At 45.8% G+C, this 19,214-nt stretch overlaps 2 protein-coding genes across 3 annotated transcripts; both read left to right on the top strand.

The window, feature by feature from the left end:
• Positions 1–851: 851 nt before the first annotated feature.
• On the top strand, positions 852–18,361 carry LOC309957840 (centromere protein S). 2 transcript variants are annotated; one of them, XM_082833350.1, is made up of 6 exons: positions 852–947; positions 3,886–4,009; positions 4,790–4,823; positions 9,480–9,546; positions 11,208–11,381; positions 18,260–18,361. In XM_082833350.1, the coding sequence occupies exons 1-5, from the start codon at positions 894–896 to the stop codon at positions 11,346–11,348; spliced, it is 420 nt and encodes a 139-aa protein (XP_082689476.1). In that variant the 5' UTR covers positions 852–893; the 3' UTR covers positions 11,349–11,381; positions 18,260–18,361. The 2 variants fall into 2 exon arrangements, with proteins under 2 accessions (XP_082689476.1, XP_082689475.1); XM_082833349.1 differs by lacking the exon at positions 18,260–18,361 and having other exon boundaries at positions 11,208–11,774.
• LOC309975247 (cortistatin-like) lies at positions 17,168–18,515 on the top strand (the record flags this gene model as incomplete). The annotated part of the gene is given in 3 exon segments (XM_082860247.1): positions 17,168–17,233; positions 18,260–18,290; positions 18,293–18,515. Coding segments are annotated over 3 exon segments (282 nt in total). The 3' UTR covers positions 18,478–18,515.
• Positions 18,516–19,214: the final 699 nt, after the last annotated feature.

Below are 19,214 nucleotides of genomic sequence, written 5' to 3'. Positions count from 1 at the left end.
TCTGCAGCCTTTACCTCATGAATAGCACAAGTTGAGGAAATAACTCTTCCAGTACTTGACACTATTATTCGACTCAGCAGAGAAGTTCCTTACTCATGTCATCAACGTGTGAGTGAAGCTCCAAAGGAGGAAAGTAACTGAAGAAAGTTTGGAAGCAGTGAAGATCCAACGTTGGGTTTCACTTTACTTTTTTTAAAAAATTTTTTGGCCGCGCATCACAGTATGCAGGATCTTATTAGTTCCCTGGCCAGGGATGGAGCCTGCGCCCCTGCAGTGGAAGCGTGGAGTCTTAACCACTGGACCCCCAGGGAAGTCCCCTATTTCACTTAACTCTTAACGTAAAAGAAAATCAGCCAACATTCGGGTCATAGCTATATTCCTTTGGCAATGGCAATGGGGTGAGCAACTTATTCGCTTAAGGGGATAGAAATCAAACATTTATCCGTGGTCTGACTTTGTGACACTACAGAATTAGAAAAACCCACACTGGATTTTGCAAGGCACACCAAGGTTACAGCCGCATGTAACTTACAATACAGAGTTGTGTACCGTTGTCCCTGTTCTCTCTCTCTCTCTCTCTCTCTCTCTCTCTCTCTCCCTCCCTCCCCGCCCCCCTACCCCCACCCCGGGAGCCGGTGCTGCCCACTGTGCTCCGCGCAGAGCTGGCTCTGGGGTCCCCGGGGAGCTCGGCTTGGGCGGGGCGGGAGCAGATAGGCTGCGAGGCGCCCTTCCCAGAGCCACCGCTAGGGGCCGAGAGCGAGGCACGAGGCAGCTTCGCGCTTTGGCCCCCCGCGCGGCCCGTCGCCCGGCGCCGCGGCGGGAAAATCCGACTGGGCCTTCCCGGCCACCGCCACTGTCTGTCATCGCGCGCCTGCCAGGATCCGCCGGCGGTGATGATGGAGGAGGAGGAGGGGGCCGAGGAGCAGCAGCGATTCTCTTACCAACAGGTACCGGAGAATGCAGTCTTGGCTGGGCTGGGGGAGGACGGCGTCTAGATTGTGCAGGGGAGAAAAAGGCCCTGCCTCCGCCTGCCCTCGCCTTCGTGCCGGGGTCGGAGGGCGAGCTCGGGCCTGCGCGGGCCGGCTCGGGCCGGCTCCGACCGCCTGGCGCCTGCGCTTAGGCCGGCTCGGCTGCCGCGGGGGGTGCTGGGAGGCGGTTTCCATGGTATCGCGGGTTGGAGCGTGCGGGCGGCGGCGTAAGAAAGGAGAGTCCGTGGAAGTTCCTGCGGCGCTCCGCGGAGGCCGGCGGCCGGGGCCCCTCTGGCTTTGGGGCAGCCTCAGTCTCCTTGGACAGGGTCGTTGTGAGGCGCCTGGCGCGCGGCACAAGCTCGAAAATGTTGGCTCCCGTAACCCGTGCGCTCTCCGTCCTGCCCGCGAGGAGACAAGCCTCAGACCCTGGTGCAAACCCTCAGGCCGTCCGGCTCCCGAGCCCATCGGATGTGAGTTCGAATCTCGACTCCGCCCGGAGGGTTGTGTTGACTCTGCCCAAACTCAGTTTTCCTAGATGGAAAATCGGGTAATAACCAGTTCTCGGGATAGTTATGGGTATCCAGTCCTTTAGTCAGCACCGGAATAAATACCGCGTGGCAGAGTCGAGAGAACAGTGTTGTAAGGAGGTGAAAAGCAAGAACCAGGGTGGCAACCTCAGAGAGGATTAACCGAAGAGACACGGGAATGAGCTTCTAAGGTTCAGACGCTGTTTACCCACTCCCTTCCTTTATTTTGAAGTTCAAGCCTTCAAGAAAAAGTTGCAAGAATAATGTATTCATCACCCATATGCCCCTCACCTCGATTCACCGGTTAACGTTTTGCTGTATTTGCTCCCTTGCTCCTTTTTTCGGAATTATTTGAGAATTAAATACACTTGACACTTCACCTTTAAATTTTAATACTTCAGCATGCTTCTCCCAAGAACAAGGGCATTCTGTGACATAATCTCTGATCACACTCAGGAAGTTTGATATTGATAAAATACTATGATCTAATGTCAGTCCATATTCAATTTCTCCCAGTTGTCCGAAAGATGTTCTTTTTTTTCTTTTTATTTATTTATTTTTGGCTGCATTGGGTCTTCGTTGCTGCGTGCGGGCTTTCTCTAGTTGCGGCGAGCAGGGGCTACTCTTTGTTGCAGTGCGTGGGCTTCTCACTGCAGTGGCTTCTCTTGTTGCGGAGCACAGGCTCTAGGTGCGCGGGCTTCAGTAGTTGTGGCACAGGGGCAGGTGGGATCTTCCTGGACCAGGACTCGAACCCATGTCTCCTGCATTGGCAGGTGGATTCTTAACCACTGCGCCACCAGGGAAGCCCCCAAAGATGTTCTTTAGTGGTCTTTTTTCTTCATCCAGGATCCAGTCAGGGATCATGCCTTGCATCAAGTGGTCCTGGCTCCGGTCTTCCCTGGAAGGGTTCTCCACCTTCTTTGTGTTTCATGACATTGGTGGTTTCCAGGAGTCTATTCATGGCACAGGTGTGGTGGGAGATAATCTCTTTGAGAGCAGGGACTGTCCTTTTCAGTTTTGTGTTCTCAGCCCCTAGTACAGAGCGTGGCTCTCAATAGACAGCGCTTACTGAGTAAGTGAGTGAGGCTGCAAAGATGGACTGAGAAATTTGAACCTCGTTCACTATGCAGTGGTGAGGGGGGGGGGGCGGGATCCAGCCATTCACTCAGCCAGCTGTTCTTGCCACTAGGTGGACAGCTGTGAACAACACTTGAAGGGTCCTGCCCTCGAGGAGTTTAGAGTCTAGATAGAGATTTAGCCTCTCAGTGTTCAGCATCGAGGAAGGCACTTAGCCCGTTCCAGGAGGTGGGGGGGAGGGGCCGGCAGAGAAAACTTCTGGAGCAGTCGGAAGGATCCCTTGTCCTGTTCCCCCGCCCCTAACCTCACCTCTACAGATACCTACAAAAGATCCCTTGGAGGGTTTTTATCCCTCCCAGAGTGGTGGTCTCTTTGTCTCCTCTCATCAATGCCCTCTACTTACCTACTCTTGTGACATCTGAAACTAAGGAACGTAGGTCCCTTGCTTATCTGCCTGGCCTCTACTCTGGGGTCCTGGACTTGTGTTTTTGCAGTTCCTCCTCATCTTGCTTCTACCGTGAACATTTGCTGGTAGAGTTGATACTGTCTTGGGTTCAGCTGTCACCATGTCCGCTTCAGCTCTGTTTCCAGCACAGGTGGAGCCCACACAGGGCTCAGCAAGTTTATTCACGTGAGACGGAGACCTTGGCTTAGCTTGTTTGGCTTCTTTACTCCTCCGCATGGGTAGAGGTATGTTTTCCAGCACCTGAAAGGGTTGCTGAGGAGCAGTGAGGGTCCTGTTGAGGTGGGCTAGCAAACCAGCAAATCAGAGGGGGGTCCGATGTAGCCTCACGAGCCTTTCCCTGTGTTGTCCTGATCATTCGTCCTGTCTCATGCAGGACAGGGGCTGGCAAGGACTTGAAGCACAGGGACGGGATCCTTTTGCATTTGCTTGGTTAACCCCCATATGGGGGCAGAAATCCCTGTCTTTTTTCATTGTGTTGCCCAGACACCTAGCACACGCCTTCACGCAGTAGGCACTTGGCACATAAATGTGGAATAACTGAGTAAAGTCACATAGATGCCTCCCAAGTACCAGTCTGCCTTCATTCCCTGCTGAATTGCCATCATAATTCCTTACCTTTACTTGACCTAAATCATAACCATTAACCATTAACATTAAAGTAATGTTTCTACAAGTCACACTCCAGAGGGCCCCATTAATTTTTTAGTACAGTTGAAAACTCACTCGGCCATTATGGAAAGTGCTGAAGGAATTAGGGTGAGCAGACCCTCTCCTAATCTTAATTTTTTAAGATGTGAAAAGCTCTTATTTGCAATCTTACCCACAAAGTGTTTTGATTTTGCTTCAGAGGCTAAAGGCAGCGGTTCACTACACTGTTGGCTGTCTTTGTGAGGAAGTTGCGTCGGACAAAGAGATGCAGTTCAGCAAACAAACCATTGCAGCGATTTCGGAGGTGACTTTTCAACAGTGCGGTATGCAGCCACGGTCTTCCTGTAGATGTATAGAAAGCCCAGAGGTTGATTTGCCTGGGAGAAATGTGCGGGGGTGGGGTGTCATGGCATGTCTTACCAGCAGACAGAGAACATTATCATTGGACACCGTTCGCGAAACGTTTCTTTTATTGGCCGTAAGATTCAGATAGCTTATGGAAAGAACTATTTTTTTTTCTATTACCCTAACACGGGGGCATCAGCACCTTTATTTTATTGTGCTTTAAACTGCCGGGAACATTAGACATAAATTTCATTGCTTTGTAACTTTTTTATATCACCCACAGTTTGACAGTTGAATTTGCAGCCTTGGTATTTGCTTGACTTCAGAGGAGATTAATGTCCTCCTAAGCCCTAACTCGTAGCAAAATTTAAAGTTAGGGATAGCTTCTAGGAAGGAAAGGTGTAGCCATAATTACCAAAGGCTTGTAATGAAGGGTGGAGGGGGCCAGGGAGGCAAGGAGGTCATAACGAATCCAGTGATGGACCTGCCTGAAGGGCCTCCTCTCACCTTTAAAAGGATTTGTTGTGTTAGTCACTGTACTTACTGTAGACATTGAGATTTCACTTTTCTCCCTCTGAAGTAAGATTGAGATGGGGGGTGGATTTCCCTGGTGGGCCAGTGGTTAAGATTCTGTGCTTCCAAAGCAGGGGGCACGGGTTCGATTCCTGGTCAGGGAACTAAGATCCCACATGCCATGCAGCACTGCTGAAAAAAAATTGCTATAGGGTAGCTAAAGCACATCTCTTTTTCTCTTTCAGAAAATTTTGCCAAAGACCTTGAAATGTTTGCAAGGTGGGTAGAGAGCTTGATTGTGGGATCTTTGTTTGTTTACATGCTATTGATACGCCCCATCTGGTGGTGAATTTCAGGAGAGCTTTAGCTTTTTTTTCCCCTGTGTTTTGTGGATGCTCAGTCTCCAATCATGATTCTGTAAGAATGTAACATCTGCTTTAATCTCTGTCCATTCAGACTTGATTTGGCATTTTTTGAAGCTTTCCAACTATTTTTTGTTAACGGAACCAGAGTTATTCAGTTCCAGGTTAAAAAGGTATGAATCATGTCTCCAGGACTCTGTGCACAGTGTGTGTGCTTTTAAGGCCATTTCTGCAGGTGGTGTAGCGCTGGGGCGTGAGGCTGGGCGCCCAGGCTGGGCTGCTTCGTGCTCCGCGGGGAAGCTTGCAGGTGTCAGGATAATACAGCCCCATGGCCCGTCAGCCCTGCATTTGCTGAGCTTGTTACAAGTGAGACACACGCTCCTTGAAAAGTGTGTGACTTACTTTCAGCTGGTAAAGTGTTAGCTTTTACAGGTGATTTATGCTCCTCTCTTCAATTAGTACTGCAGGTAATTGAAAACAATTGCAACGAATTGCTTTCATGAAGCAATTTGAATGAGGAAGGCCTGAAAGGGCCAAAGCTTTCTAATTTGCTCCCACTTCTGATTTGGTGCCAGCCTCTCCCACACCCCATACTTTTCACCTTGCTCCTGTTAGCTCTTTTTTTCTCCGATGAATATTCTGAATGAATTAAAGCAGTAGGTTCTCAGAGGGCAGGCTCTAAATCTTTCCTATTCCTGTGTATGAGTCCCTAAAAACCGCTTAGCATCTTCAACTTGGCCAGAAGGGATAAGGATAATGTATGGGATACTGATAGCTTATATGGCTTATCATTGTTAATTCAGGTGGTTGCCCCTTACCTGTGCCTCGTGCCCACCCCCACTCTGAGTCTCCTGTGAAATACACTTACTACCTTTACTTGCCATTTCTTTTCTTCTTCTTTTTTTTAAAATATGAGCCCTCTATACTACAAAGGAAGACACAAAAATGTAAATAAGTAGACAATGGTTATTTGATTTGAACATGGAGTTTATCAGTACAGATCACCTCAGCACTATTGACATTTTGGACTGGATAATTCCTTGTTCTGGTGGTGGCTGTCCTGTGCATTTTAGTGTGTTTAGTGGCACCCCTGGCCTCTACCCACTAGATGCCTGTAGCAAGCCCTCAGGTGTGAGTTTCCTTGCTACTTCTGTGTTAGTTGTGGGAAAACACAATGAAACTTTAAATACTTCTAAATACTAGGAGTAAAAATGAAATTAGGGGACTTCCCTGGTGGTCCAGTGGTTAAGACTCCGCACTCCCAATGCAGGGGGCCTAGGATCGATCCCTCCTCAGGGAACTAGATCCCACATGCCGCAACTAAAAGATCCTGCACATGGCAACGAAGATCCAGCGTGCCACAACTAAGACCCGGCACAGCCAAAAAAAAAAACCTACAGAGATTTTAAAAAATTTAAAAAGAAATAAAATTAGAACTATTTAGCATTGTAACACATTAAGCTTTCAGGTACTCTGTGTTTTTTATAGTTTTTTTTTTTTAATAGTCATCGTGCTGTACATTACATTCCCATGATTGTCTTTTTATTTTATTTTATTTTATTTTATTTATTTGGTTGCGCCATGTCTTAGTTGCGGCAGGCATGCTCCTAAGTTGTGCCTCATGGGCTCTTTAGTGGTGGCACGTGTGCTCCTTAGTTGTGGCATGTGAATTCTTATTTGCGGCACGCATGTGGGATCTAGTTCCCTGACCAGGGATCAAACCCGGGCCCCGAGCATTGGGAGCGCGGAGTCTTCACCACTGCGCCACCAGGGGAGTCCCTGTGTTTTTTATAGTTACGTTAAGTCCATTTCCTTTTGCTGGGCACTGGGGCAGAGTGGTGTGTGGGTATCACTTAGACTGTCAGCTCCACAAGGAAGGACGTCATCTTTTGAGTAAAGGAGTCTGTGTAAAGGCTGTCAGCCTATGTTCTCTGAGTGAGGCTTTACTAGGAGATGCCGCCTCTTCTGCGGTGCTCACGTGGGTGCACCAGGGCTCCTCCCTCAGACGTCCTCCCAAGGACCCTGAGCAAACACAGGCACAGATTTTCTTTGAAGACTCATCTGTTGTCTTAATTTTACATTCGTTTTCAAAATAGTCCAGTTTGCTCTCATATAAAAAATCCTGTTTTAAAGTTTATCACTGAATAACATTGATGCTCCCAGAAGGTCAACTTTATCCTGTGGTTTTGAGTTTTCCCTGTCACATAGTCCCTGCCCTTAGAACTACTGTATGATTACCCCAGTTTGAGAAGTCTGAAATACATACTGTTTCAGGTTGGCTATATATTAAATAGTCTTTGGAGGCTGGGAACCTAACCAGTGTTTGTAACATTGTTTCTATGAAATAAAATGCATTTAAATTGTAAATACTATACATTCAAGTCACCTGTAAACTTTGGAAGATCATCTCCCAATTTAAGTTGTGAATTTCCCTTATTTAGCTTTGAAATCTCTAGTCACTTAATATTGTTAACATGTTAAAGATGAAACATTTTGAAGAAGATCGATATTCTACGGTAAATAAATTCTAGGGACATTTTGGGAATAATCTTTGAAACCTGTGTTGCTAAAAGTGTTATATGGAAAACCCCTTTGTTACGTTCCCTAGAGTAATTTTCTGGAGCCAGAGGTTTGATTTAGGAGAATCTCTGATGTGCAGTGGCTGGCATAGGATATACCTGCTCCTTCATCTGGGAAAGTGGTAACATTAAAACATGGTGCAGAGGGGACTTCTCTGGTGGTCCAGTGGCCAGGGCTCCACGCTCCCAATGCAGGGGGCCCAGGTTTGATCCCTGGTCGGGGAACTGGATTCCACATGCCACAACTGAGAGTTGGCACGCTGCAACTATGAGTTGGCGTGCCGCAATGAAGATCCCGTGTGCCGCAACTAAGACCCGGCACAGCCAGGTAAGTAAATAAATAAATATTTTTAAAAAAGAATAAAGAATATGGTGCAGAGAAACCAGGTGACAAGCTGAGTGGCAGAGACGATTGACTGCTGTTTCCTAAATGCTTCTCGTGAACAGATGAGCTGGTGTTACTCTGTGAATAGTTCAGTGCGCTGCTTCCTCGAACCTGCTCCTTGTATGGCACTTTACCAAGGCGGTAGTACCGCCAGAGCAGCCTGATCGTGTGATAGAGATGAAGGCCACGGTGTGTCCATGGCATCCAGGGAACCTGTGGATTGGCTTCATACTTTGTGGCTGCTATTTTAGCACCTTTTTTTTTTAATTTGTTTATTTATTTATTTTTGGCTGCCTTGGGTCTTCGTTGCTGCGTGCAGCCTTTTCCTAGTTGCGGCGAGCCAGCTTCCATTGTGGTGACTTCTCTTGTTGAAGAGCACGGGCTCTAGGCGCGTGGGCTCTAGAGCACAGGCTCAGCAGTTGTGGCGCGTGGGCTTAGTTGCTCCGCGGCATGTGGGATCTTCCTGGACCAGGGCTCGAACTCGTGTCCCCTGCTTTGGCAGGTGGATTCTTAACCACTGTGCCACCAGGGAAGTGCTCTGTCACCTTCTGTCTGACTTTTTTCCCCCTTTCCTCTGTTCTGGTCCTTGCAGGTGGCTAGTTAGAAGCTACCTTCTGACATGGGTATCATATCAGGACAGGCAGGTACTGTCAATCATGATGAGACGGCACATGATATTTTCACACTTGGCAGGATGTGAAAGACTAACGGCCAAATTATGGAGTACAGTTTCTGGGATTTTATCTTTAACTCAACAGTGAGGACTTACTATGTGCTGGCCACTTGGATAGTTATTAAGGATACAAAGATTCCTCCTTATTCCTACTTACGAAGTTCCTACTTATTTTTGGAGGAAGTTAGAAATGGAAGAAAGGGTGTAATTAGAGTAATAAATTATTGAATAGAGCTTATTATCTCATGTTACCTTTTAAAGCAGACATAGGAGGACTGGAACAAGAACTTGAGTCCATGTTGTGAGCAAGAGACAGACTCCAGTTGAAAGGACGTTCTTTGTTCTAACTGGGCTATTGTCGGGGGAATGCGTTATCTCCTAGTTGGGAAATGGTATATTAGGAGACACCTGCACAAGCTTTTTCCTGTAATGTAGCCTTTGGAGAAGAGCTTTAGGACCTTGGTGTAAGTGAAGCCATGCTTCATGGAAAGTCTCTGTTCTTCTGTTTAGCGTCTGCTTAAGCAAAGATGATCTTTGTATCGTGAGCTCTGTGTCATTCTCTTTTCACTGAAGGTGCTTCACTGACCTTCTTGCTTTTTGTATGGTGGTCTCTGTGTCCATTGTGACCAAGCAGGCCGTTTGGGAAAGGTTTAACACCCCTCACTCCTTTCCCTGCTCATATTCTCCAAGCACGCTGGCCCTCAGGTGGAGGTGGACAGATGGGCTTCTGCTTTCTCTCAGTCTCTTTATTTAGTTGGTATCTTGGCTCGTCACTTCACTCATTTTTGTGTCACTGTTGCTTAATGACCTTAATCTGAAAAGATGGGCTACTTAGAGATCCTTGCTGGTGTGAAGTCTGGCCATGAACTTTTGTGTTTCATCAAAACTTTAAATAATACCAAACATTTTGGTGAATTGTTTCTGCCCTTTCTACAGACATGCGAAAAGAAGCACCATTAACACTGAAGATGTGAAGCTCTTAGCCAGGAGGAGTAATTCACTGGTGAGAGATGAATTTCTTTCCTCACTCCCCTTTCCCATCAGAATACATTATTCCCAATTAATCACTTGCAGCCATGAAGTGATTCCCCAGGGCACCTTGCATTAAAAACGAGAGATGCTTGAACCGTTCAGACCTGCCCGTAATTTATAGGCTTTCTTTCATTATGATGGATCTTACTAAGCCAATTTGAAATTTTCTAATCAGTGCTCTCTGGATTCATAATGTGCCTTTTTTGTAATGTCTCAAAACTTTGGTCCCATGTTTCATTTGGAGCATGATGTCAGAGACAGGTCGCAGGCCAGAGTGTATGGGGATAGTTTCATTACGGTGCCCACAGTTCTGTTGGGCCAGGTATGGAAAGAGTATCTGTACATCTGGCATGTGCAGGAAATTGAGCACATTGTCTTTTCAAAGAAGTCTAGACATCATCTTGACCAAGCCCTCACTTTACAGGTGATGCTGTGATCCCAGGCTAGTAGCTGTGGCCGATGGCAGATCCAGGACACCTGTGAGGTTTCCTGACTTAGTCTGATCCTAGCAGTTAAAATACTTCACGTTCCTCCCCAGAATGTGAGCTCCACGAGGGCAGGGATTTTTGTCCCCTTCTTCTCTGCTCCATCTGCCGTGCCTACAATAGGGCCTGGCCCACAGTAGGTGCTCACGAGTAGTTGCTGAATGAATGAACTTGTGTAGCACTTGGCAGTTTACACAGGACTTTTATTGATAATATTTTACATATATTATTTAAAGCTCACAACTACCCTCTGAGGGTTTTCAATAACATGACTAGATCGCCCCATTTTACAGGCTAGGCTACTGGAGTTAAGTAACTTCCCAAAGTTAAATAGGAAGTTTTCTGGTTGACAGCTGAACCTTAACCTTTGAACCCTGAATCTAGTGCTGTTTCCACTGGGCTGTTTTCTATCTCTGCTCTTCTAATATTATTTGTCCAAAGTTTAAGTCAGGGTTAAGGATGATATGATTCCTAAGTAAAATAGCGCAGGCGCCTGTGGTGCCGTGTATCAGTGGAAAAGACATTTCTCTCTCCTCATAAATCCTCTGTCATAACTCTTACTTGGTCAGCTTCAGTGAGCAATTTCCACCTTTTGCCAAGGAATCGTCAATGCAAGTCATCTTAGACTATTAATTGGGTGCATATTTGTCTACTTCAGAATGTTGTTTTTATTTTGGATTCTTAATTTTTTTATTTGACAGAAACTTATTACTGAAGAGTTGCAGCTAAATTTGTGCATTAGACTAAATCTTCCCTGAGGGCAGGGACCTTGTCTTATTTCCCTTGTATCTCTAGTATCTGGTACACAGTAGTTGCTCAATAATTTTAGTTGGATAAATTTAGGGGCATGTTGACTATATGTGTGCTTTGTAGAGTATATTTGTGATTGGCATGCCTTCTGTAAGCTGCAAGTTTTAATTCTCTTGACTTTTCAAGGAACTCTACCTGTTTGGTAGGATATGTAGCAGGGAGTTGACTTCTGAAGTTGATTCCTTCTTCCAGAAAAAATTTGAAGCTGTGTTTTAACTCTAAGGAATGTAACCCAGGGTGGGAGTGGTTGGGAAACGGTGTAGATTTTTTTCTCCCCTTAGGCTTATAAATGGCTTTACAACCAGATAAAAATGTAGTTAAAAACATTTTTTTATAGCTAAAATACATCACAGAGAAAAATGAAGACATCGCTCAGTTTAACCTGGAACGAAAAGCAAAGAAGAAAAAGAAGTTAGAGGATGAAAACAAAAATTCAGTGGAGCCAGCAGAGGCTGGTGTAGTGGAAAGTGAGAATTAAAGTCTGTCGCCATTTGGAAAAAGCAGCCTTCAGGTAAAGCCACTAAAAACATGTATTGCCAACAAAGGGTTTTGAAAGGATTAAGTGGAGATTACCAAAAAAAAAAAAAGGCTTGGGGGCTTTTTGTACTGTATTCTCCAAGTCACTGACTGCAAAAGGTGGTTTAAAAGAGAACTGGAAACTCTTAAGCAAAATACTCCCATGTCTTACTGAAGCACATGAAAAAAGTGTGTTTGAATGGTATATATTGGAAATTGTATCTATTGCAGTTAATAAAATTTTGTTAGCAATTACATATCATTGACTTTTTCAAGCAAAAATCATAGTTATTTTTTCATTCTTTTATATAACTTTTTAGGCTGACAGTCCCTGAAAGATGAATAAAGCCATATTTATTTAGTCCTTTTTTTTTTTTTGGTTGCACTGCGTGGCATGCAGGATCTCAGTTCCCTGACCAGGGATTGAATCCAGGCCATGGCAGTGAAAGTGCCGAGTTCTAACCACTGGACCACCAGGGAACTCCCTATTTAGTTCTTTTGATTACCAGTATTGTTTTTTAAATTAATTAATTAATTTATTTTCAGCTGCATTGGGTCTTCGTTGCTGTGCGCAGGCTTTCTCTAGTTGTGGCGAGCCGGGGCTACTCTTCGTTGTGGTGCGTGGGCTTCTCTTGTTGCAGGGCATGGGCTCTCAGTGTGGTGGCTCAGTAGTTATGGCTTGCGGGCTTCAGTAGTTGTGGCACGTGGGCTCGGTAGTTGTGGCTCGCAGGCTCTAGAGCGCAGGCTCAGTAGTTGTGGCGCATGGGCTTAGTTGCTCCGCGGCATGTGGGATCTTCCCGGACCAGGGCTTGAACCCGTGTCCCCTGCATTGGCAGGCAGATTCTTAACCACTGTGCCACCAGGGAAGCCTCTCGGTATTGTTTTTTTTTTTTCCCCCCCAGTATTGTTTTTTAAACCCGCGTCACTTGTGATCACAAGGTAAAAGGGTGGGTGTTTGGAAATGGTCCTTTTTACTTTTTAAAGGTGATTTTCTCCAGAAACACAGTTTATGTGACTTTTGTCTGGCTATTTTGTAATTATACTGGGCAGAAGTTTTGCTTGAGAGGAAAACCTGACTACTCCTCCAAAACACTTCAGTTGTGTGTCCTCTGTTTAGTTTGTGAGAGATGATGCTTTCAGGAGTCCCAGGTCTGCTGTCTTCTCCTTGGGGTTTATTAGGGGTCCAGGGCATGCCTTTTCCCTGCTGGGGCGACAGGAGTAAAGAAGAGGGCCTGGCACTTACAGAGCCGTTTCTGTGTGCCAGCTGCTGCCCTGGGTGTTCCGTATAGTTCTTCTTCACAACTTTTTCAGGGTTTTTTTGTTTATTCCCATTTTTACTGATGAGCAAGCTGAAGCTTGAAGATGTTAACCAACCACCCAGGATCTACTGACCAATGGAGATGGTAGCCACGTTTGGAGTGATGACTCTAGAGTGGGTGAGAGAGAAAAGGTGCGTGCAGGTGGATAGAATTTATACCATCCATGCCCAGATACGATCAGCAAAAGATACCAGAGTCTACCTCTCAAAAGGAGATGCTGAGCTATGGTCATAGTAAAGCGTTGAATTCAAACTTCACGGTTTCAGGTTCTTCAAATAACCAATCATTTGGTCTCAGATAGTAATTGTAACACCTTTGTGTCACATCAGTGAAAGAAATGTGAATCATGAAGGCTTCCGTCTTTACAGTACATTCCAGCCAAAGATCTGTACGTTAGCAGTTTCATTTTCAGGTTAGCTGTCTTTAAACACCTCATCACGGAGAGTTTTGAGACTAGATACTGTGGACTTTCCAAAGGTTGACAAATCTAGACTTGCATCCTGATTTCACAACTCTAATAGCTGTATGACTTTCTTTTTTTTTTTGCTATGAATGGCTGATTTTGTTTTGTTTATTTATTTATTTTTAACATCTTTATTGGAGTATAATTGGTTTACAATGGTGTGTTAGTTTCTGCTTTATAACAAAGTGAATCAGTTATACATATGTTCCCATATCTCTTCCCTCTTGCGTCTCCCTCCCTCCCACTGTATGACTTTCTGAAACTTTGTGTTCTTATCAGTGAAATAGAGTTAATACCTCTCGCAGCAATGTTATATGTGACAATAAAAGGAAATTGGTAGAACCATTATAATGCATCTTGTTTCTATAGATTTCTGTAGCTCCAGAAACTCAGAATACATATGACTCGAAATGATGAACCCATGTGCACCCTGGGTGTCCTGTCCCTGATTAGAGGGTTGTAGAGGGCCCCTCCCGCCTGGCATGGGTATTTTGACATGAAGTTTTCTAGCCAGATGAGAAAGTTGACTTGATGTTCATGTAATCTTTTGGTTTATTTGGCACATTTATGTATGACCTGTTCATATTTTAGACAAGTGGTAGTATAACACATTTTTCGGGGATTATAACACAGGGGTGGCCAGACTTTGTACGGAATGGCTGAGTCTACTCCCTGAGTTCTCAGGAGCTGCCTCTTGCCCACCGCACGTTCTGATCAGGGTTTAGGTGACTCCAGAATGTCCATGTGATGTCAGCCATCCTTTCCAGTTCACCTTTGCTGACAGTGGCAGAAGGGAGTGGTAGAGGGCTCTCTCACAGGCTTGCTTCCTCAGAGTCCTGGAAGCTCATCTGAACTTTAACTAGATTTATTAACCACGTAGCCAGATGATTGACCGTGTAAAGCAGCAGATGTCTTTGACATAAAGGTGGCCTGGTAGCATAGTTGGGGCAATTTACATTTATAATGTTTGTTGTCTTCCTTGTTACACCAGTTCCTCAAAAAAAATTGAAATAAAAGATCCTGTGTTAATTTTTTATTACTGAACGATCCAGGGAAGTTTCAGAGCATCCCCTTCTACACACAGCAGCAGCTGGAATGCGCTGGGGTAGGTCTACGCCGGCTCATACACAGCTGATACCTTGAAACCTAGGTGTCTGGGAAAGCGTAATCAGGGCCCGATTACTACCTTTACTGAATTGCAGAATCTGTGAAGAACCCTTAGAGGTCGTTTAGTCCAATCTCCCCAGCAAGTAGGACCCCCTTCTGCAACACTGCTGACTGTGGTTCCCGGGGCTCTGCTGAATTCCTCAGGGACAGAGTGCCCTTTCTGTTATTGGACACTGATTGTTGCAAGTTTCTTCTGTATATGAAGAAGAGTGTTCCACCTTCTATCTAGGTCCTACTTCTGCCTTTTAGAATAAACAATCTCCCTTTTTCGAAATCATGCGGTACTGTGTTCCTTTAGTCACGGCTCCCATGGTACTTCTTTTCAGAAGCACACGTTCTTGCATAAAACATTAGACCGTCGGCTCCCTATGGGCAGGCTTTGGGGTGGTGGATGGTGGTGGGTGCCTTGTGTAGTGCTGTGCACACACGGCAGGCAGGCGCCCCCAAGTACTTGTTCCCGGGTCTGAGGTGTGCTGGGTGGTGAGGTGGAGCCTTTGCTTGAGTTTTATGGCTCTAACCAGGGATTTCCAACGTTTTGTGGCAGGGAGCTCTTCTTTATACTGTGGGGCAGGAAGGACTAAGGATTTAGGGTATCTTCTTAGTAACAGTTCCTATCGTGAGGGCCTTCTGTGCTTTCTACTTGTGTTAGGTGCTTATCATGATCTTATTTGGTCCTCACAGAGTTCTGTGAGGTAGGCAGTAGGTACGGTTTTTATCCCCATTTTATAGATGAGGAACCCGAGGCCCTAGAAAAGTTAATTCAACGGCAAAACCGGGATTTTAGTCTAGAGCCGTCACCTTAAAGTACTACGATATGTTGCCATCTCCTTGAAAACGGCCAGTAATAAGATCCCATGAAGCCTTCTCCAACCCGCAGCACATAACCCTCTTTGCACCAAAAATTTACTTTTCTCTCATTTGCAGAGTGTGTATCCTGCCCCTTCGCGGGGCTGTAACAACTCTGTCGCGGTGGAGGATGTGGCTCCCTTGTACCTCTAGGTGGTACATGCCAGACGCTCGGTGTTTAATGAGGCCACTGAATAAAACCTGGGAATATACTGCAAGGCTATAAGAAGCTGGCTGAGCTGCCATGACCTTCTCATCTGCAAGAATATCTGAACATTTTTAACGCCATTTGTGGGAGTTAGGCAAAAAATTTATTGTGGTACCAAAAAAGGGACTAGGCGATATGCAGCGTATGATCCATGGGTCATCGTGCCGTGCCGATTTTACCTAGAATCTTAAACCACAAGCCTGTGATGCAATGAAATTTAAGGTTGAGATTTCCCTTGTGAAGGGGTGTGAACCAGGCTCTTGGAAAACCGAAAGCTTCAGCGTTCACTTCTGGAAAGCGCTGTCAGTTCTTTGGTTGCTTTCTTCCGTTTAGAACCTTGCCTTTGACATCGGTCACCTTAGTAGGTTAGTGGTGGGTGTTTCGGATTTTCCTAGCTGTCTCAGTTAGGTGAAGAGGGTCTGCACATTTGTTTGTGTGACTCTGAACCTGGGACCCATCCGGAGGAGCCAGGAGGTGGCACGGCACAGAGGGCTTCACGTTCTGGAGTTCTTAGCAGTGGAGCTGTCTTCAGGAGGAGAGGAAGCCCCAGGAGCTGGTCAAGTACAGGGCATTCAGTAAGAAGTACGTTTTACGCTTCACACACACACACACACACACACACACACACACACACACACACACACACACACACACACACACACACACACACACACACACACACACACACACACACACACACACACACACACACACACACCAGTATTTATCCTTACTCAGCATGATGCCCTCTAATTTTTATTTCATTCAAAAAAAGTGCTAGGGCTTCCCTGGTGGCGCAGTGGTTGAGAGTCCGCCTGCCGATGCAGGGGACACGGGTTTGTGCCCCGGTCTGGGAAGATCCCACGTGCCACGGAGCGGCTGGGCCCGTGAGCCATGGCCGCTGAGCCTGCGCGTCCGGAGCCTGTGCTCCGCAACGGGAGAGGCCACAACAGTGAGAGGCCCGCGTACCGCAAAAAAAAAAAAAAAGTGCTAGTTTACGAGCCACTAGTGAGTGGCCAGCAGCAGATGAAAAGCACTGGTTACTCTAGTGTCAGCTCATTAGAATTGTGGGATCTCGACTCCTCCTTGTACCCACGACATCAGAATATGCATTTTAATCTTAATAAGGTGATTTGGGTCCACGTCACAGTTTGGGAAGGCCTGGGCCAGAGGACAGTGGCCTGCTGGGCGGGGAGGCGGTGCTGGGGAACCATCACTCGGGTCACCCTTGCCTGCGGTTTGGAGACCAGTGGGTGCTGAGCGGCTCCCTGAGCCCTCACCGTCGCCTTGTTTCTTCTGCCCAAGCAGATTCAGTCATACTTTTACGTGGGCAAAATTGCAGGTTTTAAGCTCCTATCCAAGGCTAATTTTGTATTATGTTAAATCACTTGGTTTTCTCATGGCTTCCTGCTTGCTTGGGCATAATTATGAGGAGGTAGAACTTCTTCAGAGGCAAGTGCACTTTGCATTCTAAAGTAGGAGCAAATCCACTCTCAACACAGGAAGAGATCTGAGGCTTTAATGAAGGGGTTAAATCCAATCCGAAAGCATTTTTGTGGGCACTGATTGCTCAGGCTTATGCGTCACTGCTTGAGTGTGAAGGAAGAGGAGGTACAGGCTTTAGACAGGCATATATACAAAAACACAGCTGCAGGTTGAGCTTAAAATAACCCCCTGGTCTCCAAAGAAGAGACCCAAGTCCACAACACACTGATTTCGGGGCTGCCAAGCAGGATGAGCAGCCGCAGGGCTGGAGAGAAGTGCCAGTCAGCCCGAGGATGCTGCCGCCCCTCTGCCTGCCGCCGCTGCCCTTCCCCTGGAGGGCGGCCTCGCCGGCCGTGACAGTGGGGTGAGTAGTCTGACTCGGCCACATGCTGACCCACTTGTGGGCTGTCTCTTTCCTTGGCACATTTGGCCACCCCTATGGATTCCCCAGCATCTCCACGGCTGGGTGTGTACAGGACAGACTGCAGGGCTGGACTCTGCAGTGTGCCCCTCAGCTGCCCTGTGCCGTGATGTCCATATAGACCATTGATTCTTGTCTACCTTCAGTTGTTAGGAAGTTTGTTAGAAAGCTCTGAAACTAAGGGGAGCTTCTTCGAGCTAGCAGTCTCCATCTGCTAGTCTTTGAAACATTTAGTGATTACAGCAGTCTATTGCAGTGCAATCATGGAGCTGCCACTGTGGTATTAGTCACACATACTTCTAGAATCTTAATTTATATATACAGCACATGTTCTCACTGGCTCAGATTAATTGACATCATTACATTTTCCATTGTGAGAATTTGTAATTTCATGACATGACTTATTTTTCTCTTTTTCCCATTTTGAAAAAGTTCCAAGAAAGAGTACATAAAGTTGACCATTAAAAATGGATTTTTCTCTGAACTTATCAGATGAGTTCCAGACAAGTCATTCATCATCAGATTACTCCTAGAAGCTTTCTAAGGAGTTTGAAAAGCCAGAATATAACGTCTCAAGCTGATCTCTCTCGAAAAGCAATTTGTGGACAGCCAAGAGGAAGACCAGAGATGGGAAAACCAAGCTAAATTAGCCTGATCCACCTTGGGGGGCTTCTTAGCTGCCAGTCACTTGTCAGGGAAAATGATAGATTTCTTGACCTCTTCTAATTAAGAACCTCAGCCAAGATTAGGGGCAAAACAAGCAGAGTTTCCTTGATTGAAAAATTTCAACTTCTTTTCTCTAATTAGAGCAATTTTGTTAAGGTGTTCTCTTAACTTATCCTTTAAATAGAAATGTGATTTATTGTTCTGGAGCATTTTTTTTTTTAAGGAATTATGTATCTTAATGCTGGCTGAACCAGGTGGTTGATTTGTCTTTCCTTTGTCCTCTGCTTCTTTTTAAAAGCATATACAGGAAGTGGCAGAAATAAAGAAAAACAGCTGTTGACTTCCCTTGCGTGGTGGTATGAGTGGGCCTCCCAGGCCACGGCAGTGTCCTTTTTAGGAGGGGAAGCCAGGGAGGTGTTTAAACGGCAGGAAGTCCTGCCCCTCCAACAGTCCACTTGCCGAGATGAAACGCCCTGCAAGAATTTCTACTGGAAGACCTTCTCCTCCTGCAAATAAAATCCCACCCATGATTACTCATGCAAAGAAGTGTAAGGATGGATCTGAATAAAAATGTATTCATCAGCCGTGATCTTTCTTCTTTATGCAGTTGTCTTCTCTTTCTCGTGTAATTTGAAAAGTAGTTTTTATTTAAACTCCAAAAACACCCAATACTGAGTGTCTTGAGTAATTTGGAACCCAAAGAGAGTATTTTTGATAAAGATTTTTGTGGCTTTTTCCGTTATTGTCAATGCAGCCATGGGGCTTTCCTTCCACCTTCATTATGTGCTTAGAGGTGGTTCTGTCCTTGTCTTCCTTGCTTTGATTTAAAATAGCTAAAAGCTACATATTTAAGTGTTCAGAATAACATTACAGTTTATTTTGATATAAACTGTCTAATTTAGGGCTTCCCTGGTGGTGCAGTGGTTGAGAGTCCGCCTGCCGACACAGGGGACACGGGTTCATGCCTCGGTCCAGGAAGATCCCACATGCCGCGGAGCTGCTAGGCCCGTGAGCCATGGCCGCTGAGCCTGCGTGTCTGGAGCCTGTGCTCTGCAACACGAGAGGCCACAGCGGTGAGAGGCCCGCGTACCACACAAAAAAAAAAAAAACAACTGTCTAATTTAAACAATATTTCCCCTCATATTAAAAGCAATTTTTAACATTGTGCTCAAAGAACAAAATGATTGTTCCTCATGTTTTAGCTAAAATTAATTTAAAAACAAATGCCACGCTATTAGGCAGACAGCATCATG

This window comes from Leucopleurus acutus (assembly GCF_964270905.1).
Source record: "Leucopleurus acutus genome assembly, chromosome: 2".
Lineage (NCBI taxonomy): Eukaryota > Metazoa > Chordata > Mammalia > Artiodactyla > Delphinidae > Leucopleurus > Leucopleurus acutus.
This window is presented reverse-complemented; position numbering and strand designations above follow the sequence as displayed.

Coding starts and splice junctions, on each gene's coding strand:
- LOC309957840 (XM_082833350.1), top strand. CDS start 894: ATGATGGAGGAGGAGGAGGGGGCCGAGGAGCAGCAGCGATTCTCTTAC. Junction 4,010..4,789: donor GGTGACTTTTCAACAGTGCG/GTATGCAGCCAC, acceptor TTTCTCTTTCAG/AAAATTTTGCCAAAGACCTT. Junction 4,824..9,479: donor GACCTTGAAATGTTTGCAAG/GTGGGTAGAGAG, acceptor CCCTTTCTACAG/ACATGCGAAAAGAAGCACCA.